The following is a 25,111-nucleotide window of genomic DNA, read 5'->3' as shown; positions in this document are numbered from 1 at the left end:
AGCATTAAAATATTAGGTAGAGGAAGCTAATTTAGATATTGCTTTAGTCAAGATCTGTCTTAGGGTCAATTAGTTGAGCAAGTTAAAAACTAATCACCAACCCAAATTCTTAGCCCGACATACTAGTCAGTTAAATGCTGATGAAAGGAAAGAGAAGGGTAGGAAATATTCAACACCGGGTGCCAGGAGGGGAAAAGTGGCAGCAGAGGAGGCACCAAAAGAGAAAGGACCATAAGAGAGAGAGAAGAAGGGAAGTCTAACATTTATCGTGAAAGTTAACATAAGAAACTCCATCCTGCAGCTACCTTTACTCCTTACGAGTGATACAAAACATGGAAAAACAATGCTTTCAGAAGCAAAGATGTGTCCACATGAAGATTTACCTGTATCAAATGTGTCGAGCAGATTAACCAAAGTTTCAAAAGCTGCAAGCCGCACACTGCTGCCTTCATCCCTGGAAAGTTCTATTAATTCAGGGAGCACCACACTTTTTGTAAGTTCTGTCCTGCACAATAAGCAATAGAAGAAAATGAATCAAACCAATAAGTTTTCATCAAGAACTTACGAAGACCAAGTCACTGAGCTAAGTGTTACAGAAAACAGGAAAACTCGTAAAGATGTGGCTCCTGCTGTCTGGAAGCCTGCAGTCTGGCTGGGAAAGCATGATAGTATGAATACAAGAAACATCGACAGCAATTGAATATTTACTTAGGCAACTTATGGTAGCTGCTCAACATACTCATTAAGTGAATGTATTGTTCTGACAACTAACATGGTTGAACAATAAGACTGAATAAATGTTTATTAGCCACTTGTACTTCTTCTTTATGATGTGTATGTTCATTTTCTTTGCCCATTTGCCATATTATAAAAGTTGAGGGGAAATAAGGCATTATGGGGGACTTACATGTATGATACAAATATTTTCCCTTTTTCATTAGTTTTCTTAGCAAACTGGATTATAGGTAACTTTTTTCAGGAAGTGGGTGTAGACTGCATAGTGCCTAAACTAATATATCTATAAGAATATCTTTCTCTTCCCTCACATGTAAATTCTGCCCCAGCCAGACATATATGGAATAGAAGTCTAAGGACCTAAAGATCCTAATATCTGTACAAGTCCAGCTGTATCAGTCTAGATGCTAGTAACTACAACCTAACCCTTTCATGATGTCAAAAGGGGGTAAAATACAGGGTCAGGAATAACAAGATGAACGAAATAAGCAAGCTTGCCCAGAGAGCCATCCAGGAATTCTGGGGTCTGGCTGTGTGATACAAATCTACCCCGTTGCTGGCTATGATTTGGAGTCATCTGATGGTAGCTGTCTGCTTCAGCATAAATACTGATGATGATTCTGAGTTCTATGGTCAGCCAGGACAGCAAAATCAATTCGAGGAACCCTCTCCTTTGTGCCTTCTCCACTGACCTGTTCTAAGGAGACTGGGTCTGAAGAAACACTGGGGACCTACTCATCTCCAGCTCTCTTTTCACAAGACAAGTTGCCTCTAGAGTTCTGGCTTGGCCCTTCCCTACATGCTCCCCCTTCATCCACAGACTTCCAATCTGACAAAAGACAAAAATAAGGGCAGAGGACAAGAACCAACCATCAATCCCATTATATCTGAATTTTACAATCTGCGTCTGACAAAGGCCATCATGGGTCTGCTTTTTGTCACTATATGTTAGTTTGTATTTGACATACTGGATATATCCTTTTGTGACTGATTTACTTCTCTTAACATACTGATTTTGAGATTCATCCATGACAGAATATCACATGTATCAGTACTTCATTCCTTTCTATTGCTGAATAGTATTCCATTGTACGGACATGTCATATTTTATTTTTCCATTCTCCTGTGGATAGACATTTGGATTGTTCCGGTTTTAGGTAAAACAAATAAAGCTGCTATAAACTTGTGTATGTAAAACAATTCTTGTTGTTGACGTATATTTTCACTTCTCTTGGGTAAACACTTTATAGTACAATAGCTGGGTCATATGGAAGATACACGTTTAACTGTTAAGTAAATGCCAATCAGTTTTCCAAAGTGGGTTCCACCATTTTACACTTCCACCAGCAGTGTATTAGAGTTCCAGCTGTTCCAAATCCTCATCAATATCTGATTCTGACAGGCTTTTCACACTACACATTCTAGTTAGTGCCTAGTAGTAGTAGTATCTCACTGTGGTTTTAATTTGCATTCCATTTATGACTAATGATGTTGAATACATTTTCATGTGCTTTTTCGTCATGTGTTGTATCTTCCTTTATGACATATCTGTTCAAACATACTAATCATTTCTTAACTGGATTGTTTGTAAGAGTTCTGTACAGGGTTTCCCTGGTGGCGCAGTGGTTTAGAGTCCACCTGCCGATGCAGGGGACACGGGTTCATGCCCCGGTCCAGGAAGATCCCACATGCCATGGAGCGGCTGGGCCCGTGAGCATGGCCGCTGGGCCTTCGCGTCCGGAGCCTGTGCTCTGCAACGGGAGAGGCCACAACAGTGAGAGGCCCGCGTACCGCAAAAAAAAAAAAAAAAAAAAAAAAAAGAGTTCTGTATCATCGAGTCATAAGAGTTCTTTATATATTCTGGATATAAGCTTGATATATGTATTGTGAGTATCAGTAGTTTCCCATTCTGGACTTGACTCATTTTAAAGAGTAAACAGATTTTTTTAATATAAAGTCTAATTATCACATTTTTCTTTCATAGTTCATGACTTTTATCTAAACAATCCTTGCCTACCCCAAAGCCGCAGAGATTTTCTCCTATACTTTCTTCAAGAAGTTTATAGGGTTTTTTTAAAATTTATTAATTAATTTATTTTTGGCTGTGTTGGGTCTTCGTTGCTGCACTCGGGCTTTCTCTAGTTGCAGCGAGCGGGGGCTACTCTTCGTTGCAGTGTGCAGGCTTCTCATTGTGGTGGCTTCTCTTTGTTGTGGAGCACGGGCTCTAGGCGTGCAGGCTTCAGTAGTTTGGGCACGCAGGCTCAGTAGTTGTGGCTCGGGGGCTCTAGGACGCAGGCTCAGTAGTTGTGGCGCACGGGCTTAGTTGCTCCACAGCATGTGGCATCTTCCCAGACCAGGGCTCGAACCCGTGTCCCCTGCATTGGCAGGCGGATTCTTAACCACTGCGCCACCAGGGAAGTCCCAAGTTTATAGTTTTATATTTAGGTTTATTATAGATTTCAAGTTAGTCGTTGTGTACGGTGAGAGGTGAGAATCGATGTTCAAATTTTTTCTCTTATGAATATCCAGTTATCCCAGTATCATGTTTTGAAAAGATTTTCCTTTCCTCATTAAATTTCTTTGACACTCTATTGAAAAATCAATCCACCATAATCTGTTTCTGGATTCTCTCTTCTCTTCCACTGATACATGTCTATCCTTTTACCAAGATTACATTCTTTTGATTACTGTAGTTTTTATTATGTCTTGAAAACAGGTAATGCACAGTCTTTGTCATGTTTTTTTTTTAGACTGCTTTGGTTCTTCTAGGTCACTTGCATTTTCATATAAATTTTAGAATCATTTTCTACAAAACAGCACAAGTTTGGTCGAGACTGCATTGAATTGCTAGATCAACTTGGGGAGAATTGACATTTTAACAATATTAACAATATTGAGTCTTCCAATTCATGAATATGGTATATATCTGTTTTTAAAAATTTCTCTCCACATTGTTTTATGGTTTTTCAGTGTATAGAGTTTTCAGTGTAGGTCTTGTACATTTTTTGTTAAAATAAATAAGTGGAATTGTAAAATTTCATTTAAAAATTTCATTCAAATTTTTAAATTTAAATTTTCTAACTATCTTTTGCTAGTATACAAAAACACAATTGATTTTTGTATGTTAACCTTGTATCCCGAAACATCCTTAAATCCATTTACTAGTTCTAATAGCTGTTTTGTAAATTACTGAAGATTTTCTATGTAAACAGCGATATCATCTACAAATAGAAAACATTTTACTTCTTCCTTTCAGATCTTTAGACCTTTTAGGTTTTTGTCTTCTTGCCTTATTTCAATGGCTAGAACCTCCAGTAAAGATTGAATAAAAGTGATGAAAACTATCCTTGCCAGCTGTTACCATGGGGGACAGCATTCAATATCTACCATTAAGTATGATGTTAGCTGTAGGTTTTCCTTTCATACACGCCCTTTATCAGATTAAGGAAGTTTCCTTCATCCCTAGCTTCCTGAGAGTTTTTAATCATGAATGGATGCTGAATTTTGCCACCTATTGTAATGGGAGGATTTTCAGGTTATCTTGTTTAGTATATCACCATAATTAGAAGTCTGATCAACTTTTTCAAAAGTATGTTCTTTCTTTCCGATCTTAGGGCTGCATGTTCTTCCCCTCTAACACTGAAGGATCATTTTGTAGATCACAAGTCTGTTTTTCTTTTCTCTTTAGTCATCCCTATACAAGGAGAAATCTATTCAGCACACTTGTTTTCTTATGATGATTGTGTATGACCTCTTCATAATACTATTCACTATTAATCTGATAGTCTAAGAATTGTCCTCTTTGATCTTAAACTGGTGCACAATCCATAGTGGCTTTCCAGTGTTTTGCAGCTTTTATTTCATACGGATATGCTAGCTTGAGAAGAATCTCTTCATTTTGCTTCCCGATCATCTTACTAATAAATAATAGTGCTCACTTCTGGTTAAACTAAAATGGTCAGTAAATCTTCCCTTGCTAGCCACAGCAAACACAAAATTACAAACCCAATTCTGTTCTGTTCTTGGGCCTCTTCCTAGCACATCTCAATCCCAAATGCCTTAGGAACATTAACTCCCAGTGCAGTAGTATCAAACCAGTGCCAGTCTCTTAAGTTTTCTCTTCCTAATTCCTTTCACCTATCTCAGGGCCTCATCTAGCCTTGACTATAAGAAAATTTCTCTTGGTAACTATCAGATCTTAACAGTATTCCTAATTTTCAATGCTAAAAGAAAAAAGCCTGTGTACCTCTCTTTAGTTTTATGTATTTTTCAAAGGGAGAATAAAGAATATGAATCAGGTCTTAGTAATTTTCAGCCAGCATAACACAAAAGTCCTATAATTATGTCTTTAATAATATGTAAGAACTCAAAATTAAATAAATATTATATAACCAAGCATTCTAACTTAACAAGTGCATTCTAACTTAACAAGCTAGGTAGATTCATTCTAGTTTTACCTTTATAAATTAATCCTTAAGCAATAATCATACATTAATTTTCCGAAGACCCATCCACTGTGTCAAAATTTCAGTGACAAAAAAAAACAGAATACAAAAAGACAACAGCATATTCTCCTAATAGGTTCTGATCTTGGTTAAGAGGCACAGATCTGGACAAGACTGAATTAATTATGGTCCACAATGATCCAGAGTCAGCCTAGCCTTAGAAGACCTAACAGAAGGAAGGAAGTTGGTTCTGAGATCAAGGTTAAGGAACCGATTACTCTGTTGAAGTGTTCATCATCCACACAACACTTCAATCCTACTCAGCAAGGGTGGATGCAGGACAGAGGACACTACTCTACCCTCAACCTGTATGACATGCTAAAGTCTTTCTAAAGCCTTCAATATTGGCCCAGATTTTTTTTTTTTAATTAGCAATTTTAATGGCAACAACCTGATTGTCCTTGCTTGTGAAACAAAGAACCAGGAAAAATCACTGCAATTTCTAGTAAAAATGAGAGGTTCCAAAGTTTTTTGTACCAATTTAGGATACTTGAAAATAAAAAAACTGTTTCCCAAGATGGTTTTTAGATAAAGTTCCCTTTAAAATCATACTTATACCTTGACATGAGATTAGTTTTTACAGGTGAAGAGAAGAGACTGCCCTATCCCTCTCCTTCCTGAGCTTCACACACTCAGAAGACAAGGAGACCTACAAAGCAGACACTGGAAGCGCAGAGCCGCACAGGAGACAGACTTCCACTGACTAATTTCATCTGAAATGACCCAGTAATACAGCTGCCAGCTAAAAGATATGGTACAGCTATAGTCTGAGCATGGTATATCATATTCAAAGCACGGACAATTTTCCCTTCCTGGATCTAGGGGTTTGGAGTGATAAGTAAGTAACTAAGGTAAAAAGGAAAGAAATTAACATTAACCCACCATACTAAACATCTTCACTTTTATCTCTTTTAACATAAACACACCAGAAAGTACTTACTATGATCATTTTTAAAGATCATATAAAGTTTAGCCCTTTAAAAGCATGCTTTCGTGGAATACAGAACAGGATACACATGTCTGACAATCCAGAAATCAAACTGTGACAAAAGGAATTGAAAGTATACTTACCCAATGCCCTGAGCTATATTTTCTAATTGCCGACACATACAAGATCGAACTTCGTACTCTACATCTTGACAGAGTGATTTTACCAAGGGAAGAATTTCTCTTTTAATGCTTGGAGAGAGAGGAAAGAAACATGCAAATGGGTGAGTATTTTAGAATAATTAATATTTTCAAAAAATTATCCTCAAAATCTTAGCTTAATAATAACAAACATACCTTAATAAAGAACTTTATCATTTACAATGTATATTTACATATGTTATTACACTTGGATGTTAACAGCTACTTTTAAATTATGTATATGACTGAGTCTTTTTAAATAATGGTTAATTTGTAATTGGCAGCTAAAACATCTTAGCTACGATAAAAGGCTATAGGCAAGTGGACTGATTCTAGCAACCCTCAACCAAAATATTCGTCAATTTTATATCTTACTCTTGTGTCATAATTACACAACATTCCATTCTTTCCACTTGGTATTTATCATCTGGGCAGAGTGCAGCATATAAATTGTAAACATTCTCTATAAAACCTCAAAGTAAGATAAATTATTCAAGAAAATGAATTCATAGCAATGATGGAAAAAAGCTGATGGAAAAAAGCAGAAATCTATCTCTATGTCAATGTTCACCAATTTTTGAAGTCTGTAAGATAATTTTATTTTATCCTCAAAACTACACAAGGTATGTGACAGAGATGACTAAGATGGCAAATAGAAAAAAAGTTACCCTTATTGATTTTGAAAGGCCATATCAAGAAGAAATGCACCTGAATAAGCAGACTCCCGAGAATTCTATATTCTGTAAATTTAAATCAGCTAAACTGTAAACAGTATGGAATAATACAAATCTAATATAATTATTAATAATATAGTCATTGTGCACTTTAAATCAATTTAATAAAGTAGACAAAAAATTATATACAAATACTCACGCAAGGGCATCAAATTTGTTGGTCAATTTTCCTAAAATTTTACAACTAACTAAACGAGACTGGACTGTTTGGGAAAGTTGTGCCTTGGAAACAAGTGGATTCAAAATCTAAAGAGAAAAGATTTAGAGAACAAATTCACAAAATTTTATATATTCTTGACACTAATGTCAGCTATTTTCTTCAAAGACTATTTTAGTGTTCTAAACGTTTTTATAGAATCTCAATTACATTTTGAGGTGCATGTTTGCTCATCGCCTGGATCTCATTTTATTTGCCTTCTTGGATTATTACGGTAAAGATGATGATAAATTATGCAATCAAAAACAATTAGGCACCGGGCTTCCCTGGTGGCGCAGTGGTTGAGAGTCTGCCTGCCAATGCAAGGGATGCGGGTTCGTGCCCTGGTCCGGGAAGATCCCACATGCCGCAGAGCGGCTAGGCCCGTGAGCCATGGCCGCTGAGCCTGCGCGTCCGGAGCCTGTGCTCCGCAACGGGAGAGGCCACAACAGTGAGAGGCCCACGTACAGCAAAAAAACAAACAAGCAAAAAAACAATTAGGCACCAAAAAAATTTAATTAAAGCTTATGGTGAATTCTCTAATGATCTGTTTGTGCATATAGTTGTGAAATATACATTTTTCAAAAGAAGAAAAGCAAGTTAATTATTAGATACCCTGAAATTTGTTTTTGTTCCATATAGATTAATTTTTACATTTGTCCTGAAGCAAGCAAAACATTATAACTTCAAAAAGATTCTATTAAGGTAATTCTGTCATTTGAATACAACAGCCCAACTCTGATACTGTATTGTGTATGTCCTGGGCACTCGAACTCAACAGCACGACAGACTGTAAAGAATTATGAAGATCAGACCCTGATTCTGGTCCCAGCTATTTAATTTGTCTAAGTAATCTTGCTATTTCTCATCCCAAGGTTTCTCATCTACTTAAAATGGAGATCAGAATACTAGGTGGTACTACGATCCCCCCAAGTTCTAACTATAAATTTAATCAAAGGGTCAACTTTTTTCCTCTCAACAGAGTAGCCAGAATTACTGAATGCATAATGATAAATATAATTTAAAAGTCAAAGATCTGAAATAAAAGGCATACTTAAAAATCACACGTTAAATAATATGCGACATTCTAGAGTAAAAACTGCATGCTACCGTGCACCACTAATCAAAAAGTATAAATATGTCAACATTACGTTCAATTTTTTTTTTTTTTTTTTTTGCGGTACGCCGCCCTCTCACTGTTGTGGCCTCTCCCATTGCGGAGCACAGGTTCCGGACGCGCAGGCTCAGCGGCCATGGCTCGCGGGCCCAGCTGCTCCTTGGCATGTGGGATCTTCCCGGACCAGGGCACGAACCTGTGTCCCCTGCATCGGCAGGCAGACTCTCAACCACTGCGCCACCAGGGAAGCCCTTATGTTCAATATTTAAATATGTGTAATCATCTAGATGTTTGGCATCATGTATACAAACACCCTTATAACTGGGTAGATCTTCCCATTTTCAAGCAAGTGTTTTGGCACTGAGCTAGGGCCATAATCTGTACGAGGGTAAAGAAGGGGCAACGACACTTAATGAAATCCACAGAGGACATTTTATTGACTGATAACTCTTTTTCAACAGGACATATTTGAAAGGAAATTCATATAGAAATAAGGTTCAAAGGATGAAAAATCATTCCTTTAAAGAATAAATTTCCTAATTTTCCTGTTCTCTCATCTGAATTTGCTAAAACTTTTAGAGAAGGGTCTGTTGAACAATATTGAACATTAAAAAGCAAACAACAAATTGGTAACATTATTTGCAACAAATATAACAAGGGATTGGCAACCCTGACAGATAAATAGCACATAAAAACAGTGATCAAAGGATATGATCAGACAATTCCAAAAGAACAGAGGTGAAATATAGTAATATATGAGAAAATATTCAACAGCATAATAACCAAAAAATGTCCAATGAAAATGTAATTCCATTTCTGGCCCATCAAATTTAACTGGAATGCTATTGCTGATGAAAGCCCAGGGAAACAGGCATTTTCTCACATTACTTAGTCAAGAGCCTTAAGAATATTAATGCCCTCTAACCTAGTAATTCCACTTTTTTGGAAGTTACAGTTAAGGAAATTATCTGAAAAACAGGAAAAGCTCCACAGAGATGTTCATTATTGCCCTATTTTGATAATAAAACACTGAAAACAGGCTTAAATGTTTAATAAGTAAAATATTTGTAGCTACTACCAAATGAGAAATATGAGAAAATCATAAGGAAAATAAAGCTAAGTGAAAAACAACCATATATAAATTCAATATGACCACTAACACAGCAAATAGCACCATATACAGGGGAAAAAATCTGAAATGAAAATACATCAGAATGTTAGAAGTAGCTAAGTACAGAACCATGATTTTTCTTCCTTCTATATTTTGTACTACCCAAATTTAATGAATATGTGCTGCTTTCAGAGTAGGAAATAACTTTATTCTTTCTTGAAACACTGTTTCTATCAAAAATGAAAACAACAAAAACCTTAGAGTGACTTAAGTACTAGAATTTACAAAAAAAAAAAAGTATTACCTCATGCCTTAGGGTTTCTTTGGGCAATACTTCTATCACAGACAGAAGAGTTTCCAGCCATGCGTTGCTGACACCTGATTGACAAAGATAAAACATGCCAACTTAACTATCTCACTTACAAATTCAGTTTCAACTTAGCCACTAATATTTACAATAGTATTTAATAGTAAAATGGCAATAATTATTTTTATTACTATTATGAGAAGTTTCTCTATTTTTCTGTCTTAGCCAATATCTGGAAAACATTTGTATCTTTAAAAATAATACTGAGGGGCTATCTTTAACCCAAAGTGTGCATTTTTCTTGTACTACAATACTATAAGCATAAATGTTGTAAAAGAAACAAATCTAAGAAAAAAGTGTAAATCATAAGATGAACTAATGGGTCTTCAGGCTTCAAGGGCACTGAATTGTGCGGTTTTTGTACAAAAGTAGTCATCGCTATTTTTAGTCTCACCACTGATCAACTCTTAGGCAGCATAGTCTCATTCAGTTATGGTCATCGGCCTAACACAGTTCAAATAAGATCACGGTCACGTACAAGAAACAATAAGTACATATACGATTAAGCACGTCAGGCCCCTGACCTGCGTCCCTGTGCTCCAGATGCAGTAGAATGACTTGGAGGAAGGAGTGGGCATATGTATGAATCGACACTGATTCTTCCCGTAGAATGGTCAAAAATGATACCGCAGCTGTTAACTGCATTTCCACTCCTGCAACACGCAGGACCTCCTGTATAATCAGAAAGAGTGTGCTATTATATAGATGAGAAATCAGAAATTAGAATTTTTTAAAAATCCAAGCTCATAGAAACCAAACATAGTCATATTGTACAAAATAAGTATATATGACCTTTAAGGATATGTACTTCCTTTTATTACTTTAAGAAAACTATATTAATCTGCTCCTGATTAACTTATTAGACCACATAACGTTCATATCTATTGGGTTGGCCAAAAAGTTCATTCGGGGCTTTCTGTAACAGCATATATATATATATTCAATATATATAATTTTTTTTTTGGCCACGCCACGTGGCATGTGGGATCTTAGTTACCCAACCAGGAATGGAACCGGCACCGCCTGCGTGGAAGCGCAGAGTTTAACAACTGAACCGCCAGGGAAGTCCCTGGACCACATAAAGTTTAAACGTCTCAGGAATTTATGAAATAACACTCCATTGTTTTACTGCATAAAAATTATAAAAAGTACATAAACATTTAGATAATAGAATAGTCATTTTTAATAGATCTCAATTTCTATTTTGCTCTTTGTATTGTACAGTTTTCCATTCCCACCTACAATAATGTCAAAGCTCAATCACGTGTTTTTATTACTTGTATTTCTGCTTCAAAAAATAAATATTATGCGTTCCACTATAAAAAAGGAATGCACTTGAGATTGTGCAAATGTATTTTCCCCTTTAAACAAGTGACAAGAACACAAATTACTATGAAGTAAACTGTATTTTTAAAAAGGAATTTTTTTAAATATAAGAATGTTTTTAAAAATTAATTATATTCATAGCCATCTCCACTCACCTTTTAAAGTCAAAGCCTACATTAGAATAGTTTAACACATCACAGAGTCAAAAAAAACCCCCTATCTTTCATATAAACCTCACCAGAGATATCACCTATACTTCTCCAGAAGACTGTGAGGGTGTGCATAATGCAAAGGCAGCTAAAGTCTTACTTTATTTAATCAATTGTGGCAACTACTGGAATTTCCCTTGTATGCCTATTTTATAACTAATAGAGTAAAGTTGGTAGAACAAGGTGGAACTTGCAACAATAAAACAAAGTTTCATATCTGTGATCTTAGGAAAATTGGTCTTTCTGTATTATTTCCTAATATATAAAATGTAAGTTATGGCTTCATCTTCTTAGAGATTTGATTGAAATCATTTAAATAGCACTTTTATGGCTTACCAACTTGTGCAAACTGAGCATTTACATAATGACCATTGTACATCCAACTGTCTCCTCTCCACTACCCTTGGATATCCGGTAGGAATCTCATCACCTGAACTGACCTCTCCCCAAAACCGGCTCTTCCTCCCACCTTCTGCTAAACAATCAATGACAACTCTGCCCTCCCAGCTTTCCACCCAGAAACTTCGGGGTCATCCTTAACTCCTCTCAGTCCCTGGCTTACCGTAATCAAATAACCAGTCAATCCTGATCCAAAATCTGACCACCTATCACCTCCACGGCTACCACTCTGATCCAAGCCACCATCATCTCCCGCCTGAATCACTCCAATAACCTGCTAACTAGTCCCTGATTCTATCACTGCCCCTCTACTACTTATTCTCTATAGCAGCCAGAGAGATTCTTTTTAAAAAGTCAGATCACGTCACTTTTCTGCTCAAAACTCTCCAGTGGCTTTCCAACGCACTCAAGGAAACGTCTAAACTTTTTCAATGACTTACAAAGATCTGTTCCCAATTCCCTCTTTTCCCAGATTTCCACATGGTTGCCTCCCTGATCTCTTTCAAGCCTCTATTCTAATGTCACCTTTTCAATGAGCCCTTCCCTGATGACCCTATTTTAAACAGAAAGCCACCCCCTTGCGCCAGCCCTCGCCATGACCCAACGGGTTTATCATCTCCATCGTCCAACATACAACAAGTCCCTCCGTTTATGGTCTACCTCCCACATCTAGAACATAAGCTTCATGACTGCACAATTTTTTGTCTGTTTTGTTCACCACCGAATCCCCAACTCCTACAGCACATGGCAGGCGTTCAGTAAGTAATTGCTGGATGACTGAATATCTCTTACCCTTTCACCTAAACTTTCTGCTCTTGACGCTCTCTCCCTTCACACACTTTTTCCACATCTCCTAAAAGGTGGCTTCAAGAGATTTTGAAGTGAGTCCTAAAGATTAGGGATTGGTAGAATTAGACACAAGGCAAAGCAAAAATGGATCACATAGAAATGCATTCTCAATTCTCTTTCTGGCAGGTCAATGAGGAGATATTCCTGCCATCTTCCACCCCAGTGTCTCTGCAACCGTGATTTAGACCATGTACCCAGAGGCCTTGATTCAGCGCGGTGGGACCACCGCCAGTCATCATGACATATATCATTCTACAGCAGAAGGAACAGACCCAGAGCTGTCAAGTATTTTGCTGAAGGCCAGCAAGCCTGTAACTGGCAACTCTAAGACTTAACCCTTTGTCAGCCTGATGCCGAAGCCAGGCAACAAATTCTTCTTCACAGACCCTGCACCTCCATTCACCATTTATTAAGGCGTGGCTTCCAACAACCTTAAGATCTGGCAGTGGCTTTATTGTGGCAGATGTTTACGTGGTGGGGTTAATTCCCAGAAAACTGATCCCATATTAGGGTGGCTGATTTTTGTGCTGTGCTTTGTTTAAAACTTTTGTATCATACACACAAATGTCATTTTACAAGTTTTTTCAATCACCAGTCAATTATGTATCTTAAGAGTTCCTAGCTGAAAAGAAAAGGAGAAGGAACGATAAGGCATAAAGCAGAGCAGCAACTGGTCTCTGAAATCAACCCTCCCACATCCCCCGGTTTTACTGTTTCCAAAACAAACATTTGTTCCACACTAACAATTCTGGATTTGGAAAACACTTTTAGAAGATTTGACGTGGCCAGGATACATCACTTACAGGTTTCAGAAGGCATAGCTTTTCTTTAGAAACAGAGAGTGCTTTGCAAAGAAATATTTAAATAAATTGTGAGGGCCACAGTGTGCATTCCAGTTCACATGAGTCTGTTGTTTTAAGTTCCAAGAGATGTAATTCTGCCCCTCTTAAAGTCATTAAAGTCCTGGGTTGTGTACGTATGCAAACTTTATGCAAAGGAAGAACATGAGAAGCTCTCCAACTTCATATCTTCTTACTGTATTACTTAGTCTTGACTGCCGCAGCAACATTTGCCCCAACTATTTTGCATTTAATTTTCGAAAAATCCTCAAGTCTTATCAGGATTTGGGTTTTTCTCTTGTTGTGCTGACTTCAACATCTGGGACTGTCCACTGTTAAGAAACCAGCACAGACTAAGAGATTTCATCACTGCTAAAATTCAACTGATTTCTAAACATAGTTTTCTGAAACAGAATACAATAAGAATTCGATACTTACCAGTTAGTGTTCTCCTCCACGGAGTCACACCCTCTGGACAAACATAGTGAGATCCATACTCTCTGGGTAAATAAGTGTGCATCCTCATGGACCTTGGAAGACACTGAAAAGTAAATTCCTCTATTGCTTAAGTGCATGCCTTAACGCCAGTTACCATTCCTCTTACGTACTATCGTATGGCTGGCATTCCAACTCGAATTCCTCAAAAATGAAATAAGACATTTTATAAATGAGTTAATGATACATTTCCGAATTTAAAAACCATTCCCACTCAAGGAAGGAAAATGTACTAGATGCTACGGTGTTTAAATTCATTCTTAAGTTAGCATGAATGGTGCAAGAAAGCATTTTGTAAAACAATGTAATGTCCTTGCAGAGAGGGAAACAGCTGTCGCCAAGAAACCCGCATTATAATGCATCAAGAAGATCTTTCTCTTTACAAAACACAACATAGAGAAGCCTAAGTAAATCACTGGCTTACTCCGAAAGAGCAAAGATTTTGGGTTCATGCATTTGGAAACTAAACTTATTAAATAAAACTGGTTCAAAATCAGAGAGGGAAAATAAAGTGGAGGCAGTAGACAGGGATTAAAAGGGTGTGTTTTACCTTTCTTTGAATGTGTGTTTCAGTGATTAGCAAGGTTCATGAGGAGGTACACATAAAATATCCCAAAGATCTCTTTCCAAACAGGAAATATCTACGATAAATAGTGCTGGTTAAAGGTAAAGGAATCCTAAAATTACAAAGTACCTTTGTATATTTTTAGAGATAACATCACTGGTTATTTTGAAATTAAATAATATGGATTTATATATTAAAATACTAAAAACCTAGGACATATAAAATATCTGGGGTTTTGAGGGTCATAAGTGTGGGAATTTTTAGTACCTAACACTAATAGTGAACAACTCTTTTCACTATAAAATTACACTATTTATAAAAGACTTTACAACTGAATTAAATATGAATAATTGGAACATGCCAACCCTAAAGTGCCTTTAACAATTAACTGTGGTATCTCGGCATCTCGCTCTCTTCCCTATCACTGACTGCCACGTTCCACACTTAAGTAAAGGGTGGAGAGAACTAGTTGAGAGCGCTGAAGTTCAAAATCAGAGAGGGAAAATAAAGTGGAGGCAGTAGACAGGGATTAAAAGGGTGTGTTTTACCTTTCTTTGAATGTGTGTTTCAGTGATTAGCAAGGTTCATGAGGAGGTACACATAAAATATCCCAAAGATCTCTTTCCAAACAGGAAATATCAATACCAATAGTAACCATCATGTGACTACTGCAAACATGCAATGAAGTATCCAGTCATGCAAAGTCACAAGGACACCAGAAGAAATCAATGTATTTCAATACCACGGTTTTGAAACTGAACTTTGGGCTGGACGACCCAGCCAAGTCATTTTTACACATAATAAATTAGAATCATGGGTAATTTAGGCTTGAAATGTGAATAAAGTCATTTAAAACTTGCAAAGAAAGGATGTGCTTATCAAAGAAATAACTACTTAATGGACACAAGAGTTATAAATAACCATTTCAAATGATCCACTGTAGTCATATTTAATTAAACATCTTTTGAAAAAAATTAGAAACTGTTTTCGGGGGCGGGAGAGGCAGCACTGGAAAGAATGGCAAGTCTAACGCTTCCTTTCCTCTCTAGTCAGTCACAGTACTTTTCCCTTCTATCCTCATCTCCCTCTAATGTAGCCCAATGAAAATCTAATTCTGAAAATATAATTTTAATTTCATTCTCAACTATTTATTAAGTACCAACATCACACCAAGTATTCGGGGAAACTGGAGAAAAGTCAAAGACGTGGTTCCCTACCTTTGAGGGACTGCTATTGATTGTGTACATTCAAATATTGAACAAATAACCATTTAGTTACATTCAAGGCACTGTGCTAGGAGCTGGAGACTTAGCAATGAGCATGGCTAACAATGTACCTGTTCATCCTGTAATTAAAAGTGTGGTGGGCTTCCCTGGTGGCGCAGTGGTTGAGAGTCCGCCTGCCGATGCAGGGGACGCGGGTTCGTGCCCTGGTCCGGGAAGATCCCACATGCCAAGGAGCGGCTGGGCCCGTGAGCCATGGCCGCTGAGCCTGCACGTCCGGAGCCTGTGCTCCACAACGGGAGAGGCCACAACAGTGAGAGGCCCGCGTACGGAAAAAAAAACAAAACAAAACAAAAAAGTGTGGTAAAATCTAAGGATAAGAAGTACAAGGTGCCATAGAGCATCTGCTGGGTGAACTCCTCTGAGGAAAGGGGACCACTAAGAAGTGACAACTGACCTTGTGAAGAGAAAGAGATAACTAGACAAAAGCTAGGATAAAGGAAGGCAGGAAAGCAAGCAGAGTAGGAAGGCAAGCATTCCCGGCACTGAGGAGTGAGGAGGAGGTTGGTAGATTCCAGGAGCTGAGAGGTCAGTGTGCCTGGAGCACAGAGCGAAGGGGGTGGGGCAGAGGCTAGTGAAGCAGACAGAGCCCAAATCACATAGGGCCTTAGATGCATTGAGCAACAGAATATTCAAATTGTAGTTTTAAATGCTTTGAAATAGCATGCTGATTATACAGTTGAAAAGGATTAGAAAGCAGGGAGGATGGAAAGGGAGGGAGGCAGTGGTTGAGGATCACTTGAACCCTCATAATAGCTTGGACTAGGGTGGAGGTAGTATTGCTGGAGAGAAGTGGGTGGATTCAATATTTAAAACATAAAATAAACAGGATTGTATAAACAAGTAGTAAAAGACAGGTAGTATCAAGGATGACTCACTCCCCACATCCCTGCTTGAAAGCCAGGTGGATAAGAAGGTTACCCATTAGGATAGGGGACTCTGGAGGGAGCCCAGATGTCGAGAGGAAATAGCAGGAGCTGGGTTCTGGACTCCCTAACTTTGAAGTGACGTTGAGGCATCCGAGGAGAGAGTACAAACAGGGAATTGTATATACAGTTCTGATACTCTGAAAAGATCTGTTATAAATAAGAATTAATATAGAATAGATAAAATTTATATAGATGATATTTAAGCCAAGGGTGTGTGGATAAGCTTGCCTACAGAGCAAATATAGACCAGAAGTGGAGATCTGCTACTGCAAAACAATTTCATCCCAATAAAAAAAAAAAAAGGGTGTTGAAGAATTCAAAGTTTAAAAAAGATCCATCACGAGTGTTTTGGCATATTTAATTTTAGGTTCTGGACTATTCCTAACACATCATTAGAAAATAATCAATCGATCTGTGTAGGGGTAGAGGGGATGACAGGGTATATGCAGGTATATAAAAAAAAATTATTTGGCATTAATATTGTTCTGAGATTAAATTAAGAAGGAAAAAAAAAAGGAAAGGGAACTTCCTCTTTCAGTAACAGCAGAGTAGGTAATTCTAATCAGCTCTTCTGATGAGGATAATTTAAAAAGCCGGACAAAATATAAAAATCATCTGTACAAAGGCATATGGAAACTAACAAGGTAGTGGAAAAATTTCACATCCAAGATCTAAGAGACAACGGAAACCCAGAAAGGTTAAGCATGTAATTTGGGGCCTGGTTTTCCCCTGGAAGCATTTGCTGATTCTAGAAAACGCTCCTGAGGGGCTGAAAACTTAAGCAGCCTTTCTGACAGCCTTACAGAGGCACTGGTAAGCCCCCCGGGATAGGACAAGGATAATCCTAAAGTAGCCCAGAGATTGGTTCAAGATGGCAGAGTAGAAGGACATGCGCTCACTCCCTCTTGCGAGAGCACTGGAATGACAACTAATTGCTGAACAATCATCGACAGGAAGACACTGGAGATCACCAAAAAGATACCCACATCCACAGACAAAGGAGAAGCCGCAATGAGACAGTAGGAGGGGCACAATCACAATAAAACCAAATCCCATAACTGCTGGGTGGGTGACTCACAGACTGGAGAACACTTATACCACAGAGGTCCACCCACTGGAATGAAGGTGCTGAGCCCCACGTCAGGCTTCCCAACCTGGGGGTCCAGCAACGGGAGGAGGAATTCCTAGAGAATCAGACTTTGAAGGCTAGTGGGATTTTATTGCAGGACTTCGATAGAACTGGGGGAAACACAGACTCCACTCTTGGAGGCACACACAAAGTAGTGTGCACGTCGGGACCCAGGGGAAGGAGCAGTGACCCCCACAGGAGACTGAACCAGACCTACCTGCTACTGTTGGAGGGTCTCCTGCAGAGGCAGGGGGTGGCTCTGGCTCACCGTGAGAACAAGGACACTGGCAGCAGAAGTTCTGGGAAGTACTGCTTGGCATGAGCCCTCCCAGAGTCCGCCATTAGCCCCACCAATGAGCCCAGGTAGGCTCCAGGGTTGGGTCGCCTCAGGCCAAACCACCAACAGGGAGGGAGCCCAGCCCCACCCAACAGCAGACAAGAAGATTAAAGGCTTACTGAGCCCTGCCCACCAGAGCAACACCCAGCTTTACCCACCACCAGTCCCTCCCATCAGGAAACTTGCACAGTCCCTCCCATCAGGAAACTTGCCTCATAGATAGCCTCATCCACCAGAGGGCAGAGAGCAGAAGCAAGAACTACAATCCTGCAGCCTGTGACACAAAAGCCACATTCACAGAAAGACAGAGAAGATGAAAAGGCAGAGGGCTATGTACCAGACGAAGGAACAAGACAAAAGCCCAGAAAAACAACTAAATGAAGTGGAGTTAGGCAACTTCCAGAAAAAGAATTCAGAATAATGATAGTGAAGATGATCCACGACCTTGGAAAAAGAATGGAGGCAAGATTGAGAAGATGCAAGAAATGTTTAACAAAGACCTAGAAGAATTAAAGAACAAACACCTCAAAGAATTAAAGAACAAACAAACAGAGATGAACAATACAATAACTGAAATGAAAAATACACTAGAAGGAATCAGTAGCAGAATAACTGAGGCAGAAGAATGGATAAGTGACTTGGAAGACAGAATGGTGGAATTCACTGCCACAGAACAGAATAATGAAAAAAGAATGAAAAGAAATGAAGACAACCTAAGAGACCTCTGGGACAACATTAAACACAACAACATTCGCATTATAGGGGTCCCAGAAGGAGAAGAGAGAGAGAAAGGACCTGAGAAAATATTTGAAGAGATTATAGTCGAAAACTTCCCTAACATGGGAAAGGAAATAGCCACCCGAGTCCAGGAATCGCAGAGAGCCCCAGGCACGATAAACCCAAGGAGAAACATGCCAAGACACCTAGTAATCAAACTAACAAAAATTAAAGACAAAGAAGAGTTATTGAATGCAACAAGGGAAAAATGACAAATAACATACAAGGGAACTCTCATAACATTAACAGCTGATTTCTCAGCAGGAACTCTACAAGCCAGAAGGGAGTGGCACCATATATTTAAAGTGATGAAAGGAAAGACCTACAACCAAGGTTACTCTACCCGGCAAGTATCTCATTCAGATTCAATGGAGAAATCAAAAGCTTTACAGGCAGGCAAAAGCTAAGGGAATTCAGCACCACCAAAGCAGCTCTATAACAAATGCTAAAGGAACTTCTCTAAGTGGGAAACACGAGGGAAGAAAAGGACCTACAAAATCAAACCCGTAACAATTAAGAAAATGGTAAGTAACATACATATCAATAGTTACCCTAAACGTGAATGGATTAAATGCTCCAACCAAAAGTCACAGTCTCGCTGAATGGATACAAAAACAGATCCACATATATGCTGTCTACAATAGACCCACTTCAGACCTAGGAACACATACTGACTGAAAGCGAGGGGATGGAAAAGATATTCCTTGCAAATGTAAATCAAAAGAAAGCTGGAGTAGCAATACTCATATCAGATAAAATAGACTTTAAAATAAAGAATGCTACAAGAGACAAGGAAGGACACTACATAATGATCAAGGGATCAATCCAAGAATAAGACATAACAATTATAAACATATATGCACCCAACACAGGAGCACCTCAATACATAAGGCAACTACTAACAGCTATAAAACAGGAAATCGACAGTAACACAGTAATAGTGGGGGACTTTAACACCTCACTTACACCAATGGACAGATCATCCAGACAGAAAATTAATAAGGAAACACAAGCTTTAAATGGCACGATAGACCAGATAGATTTAATTGATATTTATAGGACATTCCATTCAAAACCAGCAGATTACACTTCCTTCTCAAGGGCACATGGAACATTCTCCAGGACTGATCACATCTGGGGTCACAAATCAAGCCACAGTAAATTTAAGAAAATTGAAATCATATCAAGCAACTTTTGTGACCACAAGGCTATGAGATTAGAAGTCAATTACAGGGAAAATAAATGTAAAAAACATAAACACATGAAAGCTAAACAATATGAACTAAATAACCAAGAGATCACTGAAGAAATCAAAGAGGAAATCAAAAATACCTAGAGACAAATTACAACGAAAACACGACAATCCAAAACCTATGGGATACGGCAAAAGCAGTTGTAAGAGGGAAGCTTATAGCAATACAAGCCTACCTCAAGAAACAACAAACATCTCAAATAAACAATCTAACCTTACACCTAAAGAAACTAGACAAAGAAGAACAAACAAAACCCAAAGTTACTAGAAGGAAAGAAATCATAAAGATCAGAGCAGAAATAAATGAAATAGAAACAAAGAAAACAATAGCAAAGATCAATAAAACTAAAAGCTGGTTCGTTGAGAAGATAAACAGAATTGATAAACCATTAGCCACACTCATCAAGAAAAAAAAGGGAGAGGACTCAAATCAATGAAATTAAAAATGAAAAAGGAAAAGTTACAATAGACACCACAGAAATACAAAGCATGCTAAGAGACTACTACAAGCAACTCTATGCCAATAAAATGGACAACCTGGAAGAAATGGACAAATTCTTAGAAAGGTATAAGCTTCCAAGACTGAACCAGGAAGAATAGAAAATATGAACAGACCAATCACAAGTAATGAAATTGAAACTGTTATTAAAATCTTCCAACAAACAAAAGTCTAGGACCAGATGGCTTCACAGGTGAATTCTATCAAACATTTAGAGAAAAGCTATCACCCATCCTTCTCAAAGTCTTCCAAAATACTGCAGAGGAAGGAACACTCCCAAACTCATTCTAAGAGGCCACCATCACCCTGATAACAAAACCAGACAAAGACACTACTAAAAAAGAAAATTACAGACCAGTATCACTGATGAATATAGATGCAAAAATCCTCAACAAAATACTAGCAAACAGAATCCAACAACACATTAAAAGGACCATACACCATGATCAAGTGGGATGTATCCCAGGGATGCAAGGATTCTTCAATATACACAAGTCAATCAATGGGATACACCACATTAACAAACTGAAGAATAAAAACCATATGATCATCTCAATAGATGCAGAAAAAGCTTTTGACAAAATTCAATACCCATTTATGATAAAAACTCTCCAGAAAGTGGGCATAGAGGGAACCTACCTCAACATAATAAAGGCCATATATGACAAATCCACAGCAAACCTCATTCTCAATGGTGAAAAACTGAAAGCATTTCCTCTAAGATCAGGAACAAGACAAGGATGTCCATTCTCGCCACTATTTAACACAGTTTTGGAAGGCCTAGCCCTGGCAATCAGAGAAGAGAAAGAAATAAAAGAAATACAAATTGGAAAAGAAGAAGTAAAACTGTCACTGTTTGCAGATGACATGATACTTTACATAGAGAATCCTAAACATGCCACCAGAAAACTACTAGAGCTAATCAATGAATCTGGTAAAGTAGCAGGATACAAAATTAATGCACAGAAATCTCTTGCATTCCTTTATACTAATGATGAAAAATCTGAAACAGAAATTAGGGAAACACTCCCATTTACCACTGCAACAAAAAGATTAAAATACCTAGGAATAAACCTACCTAGGGAGACCAAAGACCTGTTCTCAGAAAACTATAAAACACTGATGAAGGGAATTAAAGATGGTACAAACAGATGGAGAGATATACCATGTTCTTGGACTGGAAAAATAAATATTGTGAAAATGACTATACTACCCAAAGCAATCTACAGATTCAATGCAATCCTCATCAAATTACCAATGGCATTTTTTACAGAACTAGAACAAAAATTCTTAAAATTTGTATGGAGACACAAAAGACCCCAAATAGCCAAAGCAGTATTGAGGGAAACAAAAGAGCTAGGGGAATCACACTCCCTGACTTCAGACTATACTACAAAGCTACAGTAATCAAGACAATATGGTACTGGCACAAAAACAGAAATATAGATCAATGAAACAGGATAGAAAGCCCAGAGATAAACTCACGCACCTATGGTCAACTAATCTATGACAAAGGAGGCAAGGATATACAACAGAGAATGACAGTCTCTTCAATAAGTGGTGTTGGGAAAACTGGACAGCTACATGTAAAAGAATGAAATTAGAACACTCCGTAACACCATACACAAAATAAACTCAAAATGGATTAGAGACCTAAATGTAAGACTAGACACTAAAAACCCTTAGAGGAAACACAGGAAGAACACTCTTTGACATAAATCACAGCAAGAACTTTTTTGATCTACCTCCTAGAGTCATGGAAATAAAAACAAAGATAAACAAATGGGACCCAATGAAACTTAAAAGCTTTTGCAAAGCAAAGGAAACTATAAACAAGACGAAAAGACAACACTCAGAATGGGGGAAAACATTTGCAAATGAATCAACGGACAAAGGATTAATATCCAAAATATAAAAACAGCTCATGTAACTCAATATTAAAAAAACAAACAACCCAATCCAAAAATGGGCAGAAGACCTAAATAGACATTTCTCCAAAGAAGACATACAGATGGCCAAGAAGCACATGAAAAGATGCTCAACATCACTAATTATTAGACAAATGCAAATCAAAACTACAATGAGGTATCACCTCACACCAGTTAGAATGGTTATCATCAGAAAATCTACAAACAACAAATGCTGGAGAGGGTGTGGAGAAAAGGGAACTCTCTTGCACTGTTGGTGGGAATGTAAACTGATACAGCCACTATGGACAACAGTATGAAGGTTCCTTAGAAAACTAAAAATAGAATTACCATATGACCCAGCAATCCCACTACCAGGCATATACCCAGAGAAAACCATAATTCAGAAAGACACTTGCACCCCCAATGTTCACTGAAGCACTATTTACAATAGCCAGGTCATGGAAGCACCCTAAATGCCCATCGACGAATGGATAAAGATGTGGTACATACATACAATGGAATATTACTCAGCCATAAAAAGGAACAAGACTGGGTCATTTGTAGAGACGTGGATGGATCTAGAGACTGTCATACAGAGTGAAGTAAGTCAGAAAGAGAAAAACAAATACCGTATATTAACGCATATATGTGGAACCTAGCAAAATGGCACAGATGAACCAGCTTGCAGGGCAGAAACAGAGACACAGATGTAGAGAACAAACATATGGACACCAAGGGGGGAATGTGGCATGGAGAGGGGGTGGTGATGTGATGAATTGGGAGATGGGGATTGACATATATACGCTAATATGTATAAAATGGGTAGCTAATAAGAACCTGCTGTATAAAAAAATAAAATTTTAAAAATTTTAAAATAAATAAAGTAGCCCAGCCTTTGCAGAGAGAATAACCCAGTTTCAAGTCATCTGACGCATGAAACTGGATTAAGTGAGACTTTATTGCTAGTGCAGTTAAGTGGCTGTCAGAAGAAAACATCTTCCTTTCTAGAGGAAGATATTACCCTAGGTCTCAAACACTTCTATGAATAATTTGTCAAAGACAAGATCAAGCACACAATCAATAATATCCAGGCACACAAAGAGATAATATGAATGAGAACCAGAAGATGCAACAGGAAATAGAAAAGTACCAAAAGGAGCCCCAGGTATTGGTGCTCTCTGATACATCCCTGGTTCAAAAGAATAAAAGATACTATTGAGAATTTTGACAGAAAAATCAAAGATACTTTTTAAAAAGGATATGGCAGATTTTTTCAAGAGTTAAACAGAAATTCCAGACCAGAAAAATACAAAAATCAAAAGCAACGTAGACACAGATGAATTAGTGAACTGAAACATGGGCCAAGATAACACTCAGAATGAATCACAAAAAGAAAAGGATGGAAAAGAAGATAAAGGACATAGAAGATACTATGAAAAGGTCAAATATATGTGAAATCGGAGTCCTCGAAGGAGAGAAAAGATTAAGCAGAGCATTATTTTAAAAGATAATGTCCGAGAATTTTCCAAAACTGACAAATTAAGCCACAGATTCAAGAAGCCACACATGTGCTAGCAAGAAACCTCCATATAGATAGGCCAAAATCCTGCTCATAAAACATCTATTTACAAATAGCCCAATCAAAAAATGAGTGGAAGATCTAAATAGACATTTCTCCAAAGAAGACATACAGATGTCCAAGAGGCACAAGAAGAGATGCTCAACATCACTAATTATTAGAGACATGCAAATCAAAACTACAATGAGGTATCACCTCACACCAGTCAGAATGGCCATCATCAAAAAATCTGTAAACAATAAATGCTGGAGAGGGTGTGGAGAAAAGGGAACCCTCCTACACCATTGGTGGGAAGGTAAATCAGTACAGCCACTATGGAGAACAGTATGGAGATTCCTTAAAAAACTAAAAATAGAGCTACCACATGATCTAGCAATCCCACTCCTGGGCATATATCTGGAGAAAACCATAATTTGAAAGGATACATGCACCCCAATGTTCATTGCAGCACTATTTACAATAGCCAGGTCATGGAAGCAACCTAAATGCCCATCGACAGAGGAATGGATAAAGATGTGGTACACACATACAATGGAATATTACTCAGCCGTAAAAAGAACAAAATAATGCCATTTGCAGTGACACGCATGGACCTAGAGATTGTCACACTGAGTGAAGTCAGTCAGACAGAGAAAGGCAAATATCATATGATATTGCTTATATGTGGAATCTAGAAAAATGATACAAATGAACCCAGTTGCAAAACAGAAATTGAGTCACAGATGTAGAAAACAAATTTATGGTTACCACCCATAAATTGGTATATTTAGGAAATATAAATATATAAATATAAATATATTTAAAGATATTTAGGAAAGGGATAAATTGGGATTGAAATATA

At 37.9% G+C, this 25,111-nt stretch overlaps 2 protein-coding genes across 3 annotated transcripts in view; both read right to left on the bottom strand.

Annotated features, from left to right (window-relative positions):
- The window catches only part of LOC116749068 (serine/threonine-protein phosphatase 4 regulatory subunit 4), a 66,956-nt gene extending 56,409 nt beyond the window's left edge, over window positions 1-10,547 (bottom strand). Inside the window, exons 1-5 of the mRNA XM_032623025.1 lie at window positions 10,418-10,547; window positions 9,831-9,904; window positions 7,242-7,348; window positions 6,312-6,419; window positions 384-505 (exon numbers count right to left, since the gene is read on the bottom strand). Of these exons, the coding sequence (XP_032478916.1) occupies window positions 384-505; window positions 6,312-6,419; window positions 7,242-7,348; window positions 9,831-9,904; window positions 10,418-10,538 (532 nt within the window). The 5' untranslated portion in view covers window positions 10,539-10,547. The remainder of the gene's footprint in view (window positions 1-383; window positions 506-6,311; window positions 6,420-7,241; window positions 7,349-9,830; window positions 9,905-10,417) is intronic.
- Window positions 10,548-13,482: 2,935 nt separating this feature from the next.
- Window positions 13,483-25,111, bottom strand: part of LOC116749069 (serine/threonine-protein phosphatase 4 regulatory subunit 4-like) — a 65,306-nt gene continuing 53,677 nt past the window's right edge. Inside the window, exons 4-5 of one of the 2 annotated variants that reach the window (XM_032623027.1) lie at window positions 13,954-14,056; window positions 13,483-13,847 (exon numbers count right to left, since the gene is read on the bottom strand). In XM_032623027.1, the coding sequence (XP_032478918.1) occupies window positions 13,828-13,847; window positions 13,954-14,056 (123 nt within the window). In that variant the 3' untranslated portion in view covers window positions 13,483-13,827. The remainder of the gene's footprint in view (window positions 13,848-13,953; window positions 14,057-25,111) is intronic. The other variant, XM_032623026.1, reaches the window with a different exon arrangement.

This window comes from Phocoena sinus, chromosome 2 (genome assembly GCF_008692025.1).
Source record: "Phocoena sinus isolate mPhoSin1 chromosome 2, mPhoSin1.pri, whole genome shotgun sequence".
In the NCBI taxonomy this organism is placed as follows: Eukaryota; Metazoa; Chordata; class Mammalia; order Artiodactyla; family Phocoenidae; genus Phocoena; species Phocoena sinus.
This window is presented reverse-complemented; position numbering and strand designations above follow the sequence as displayed.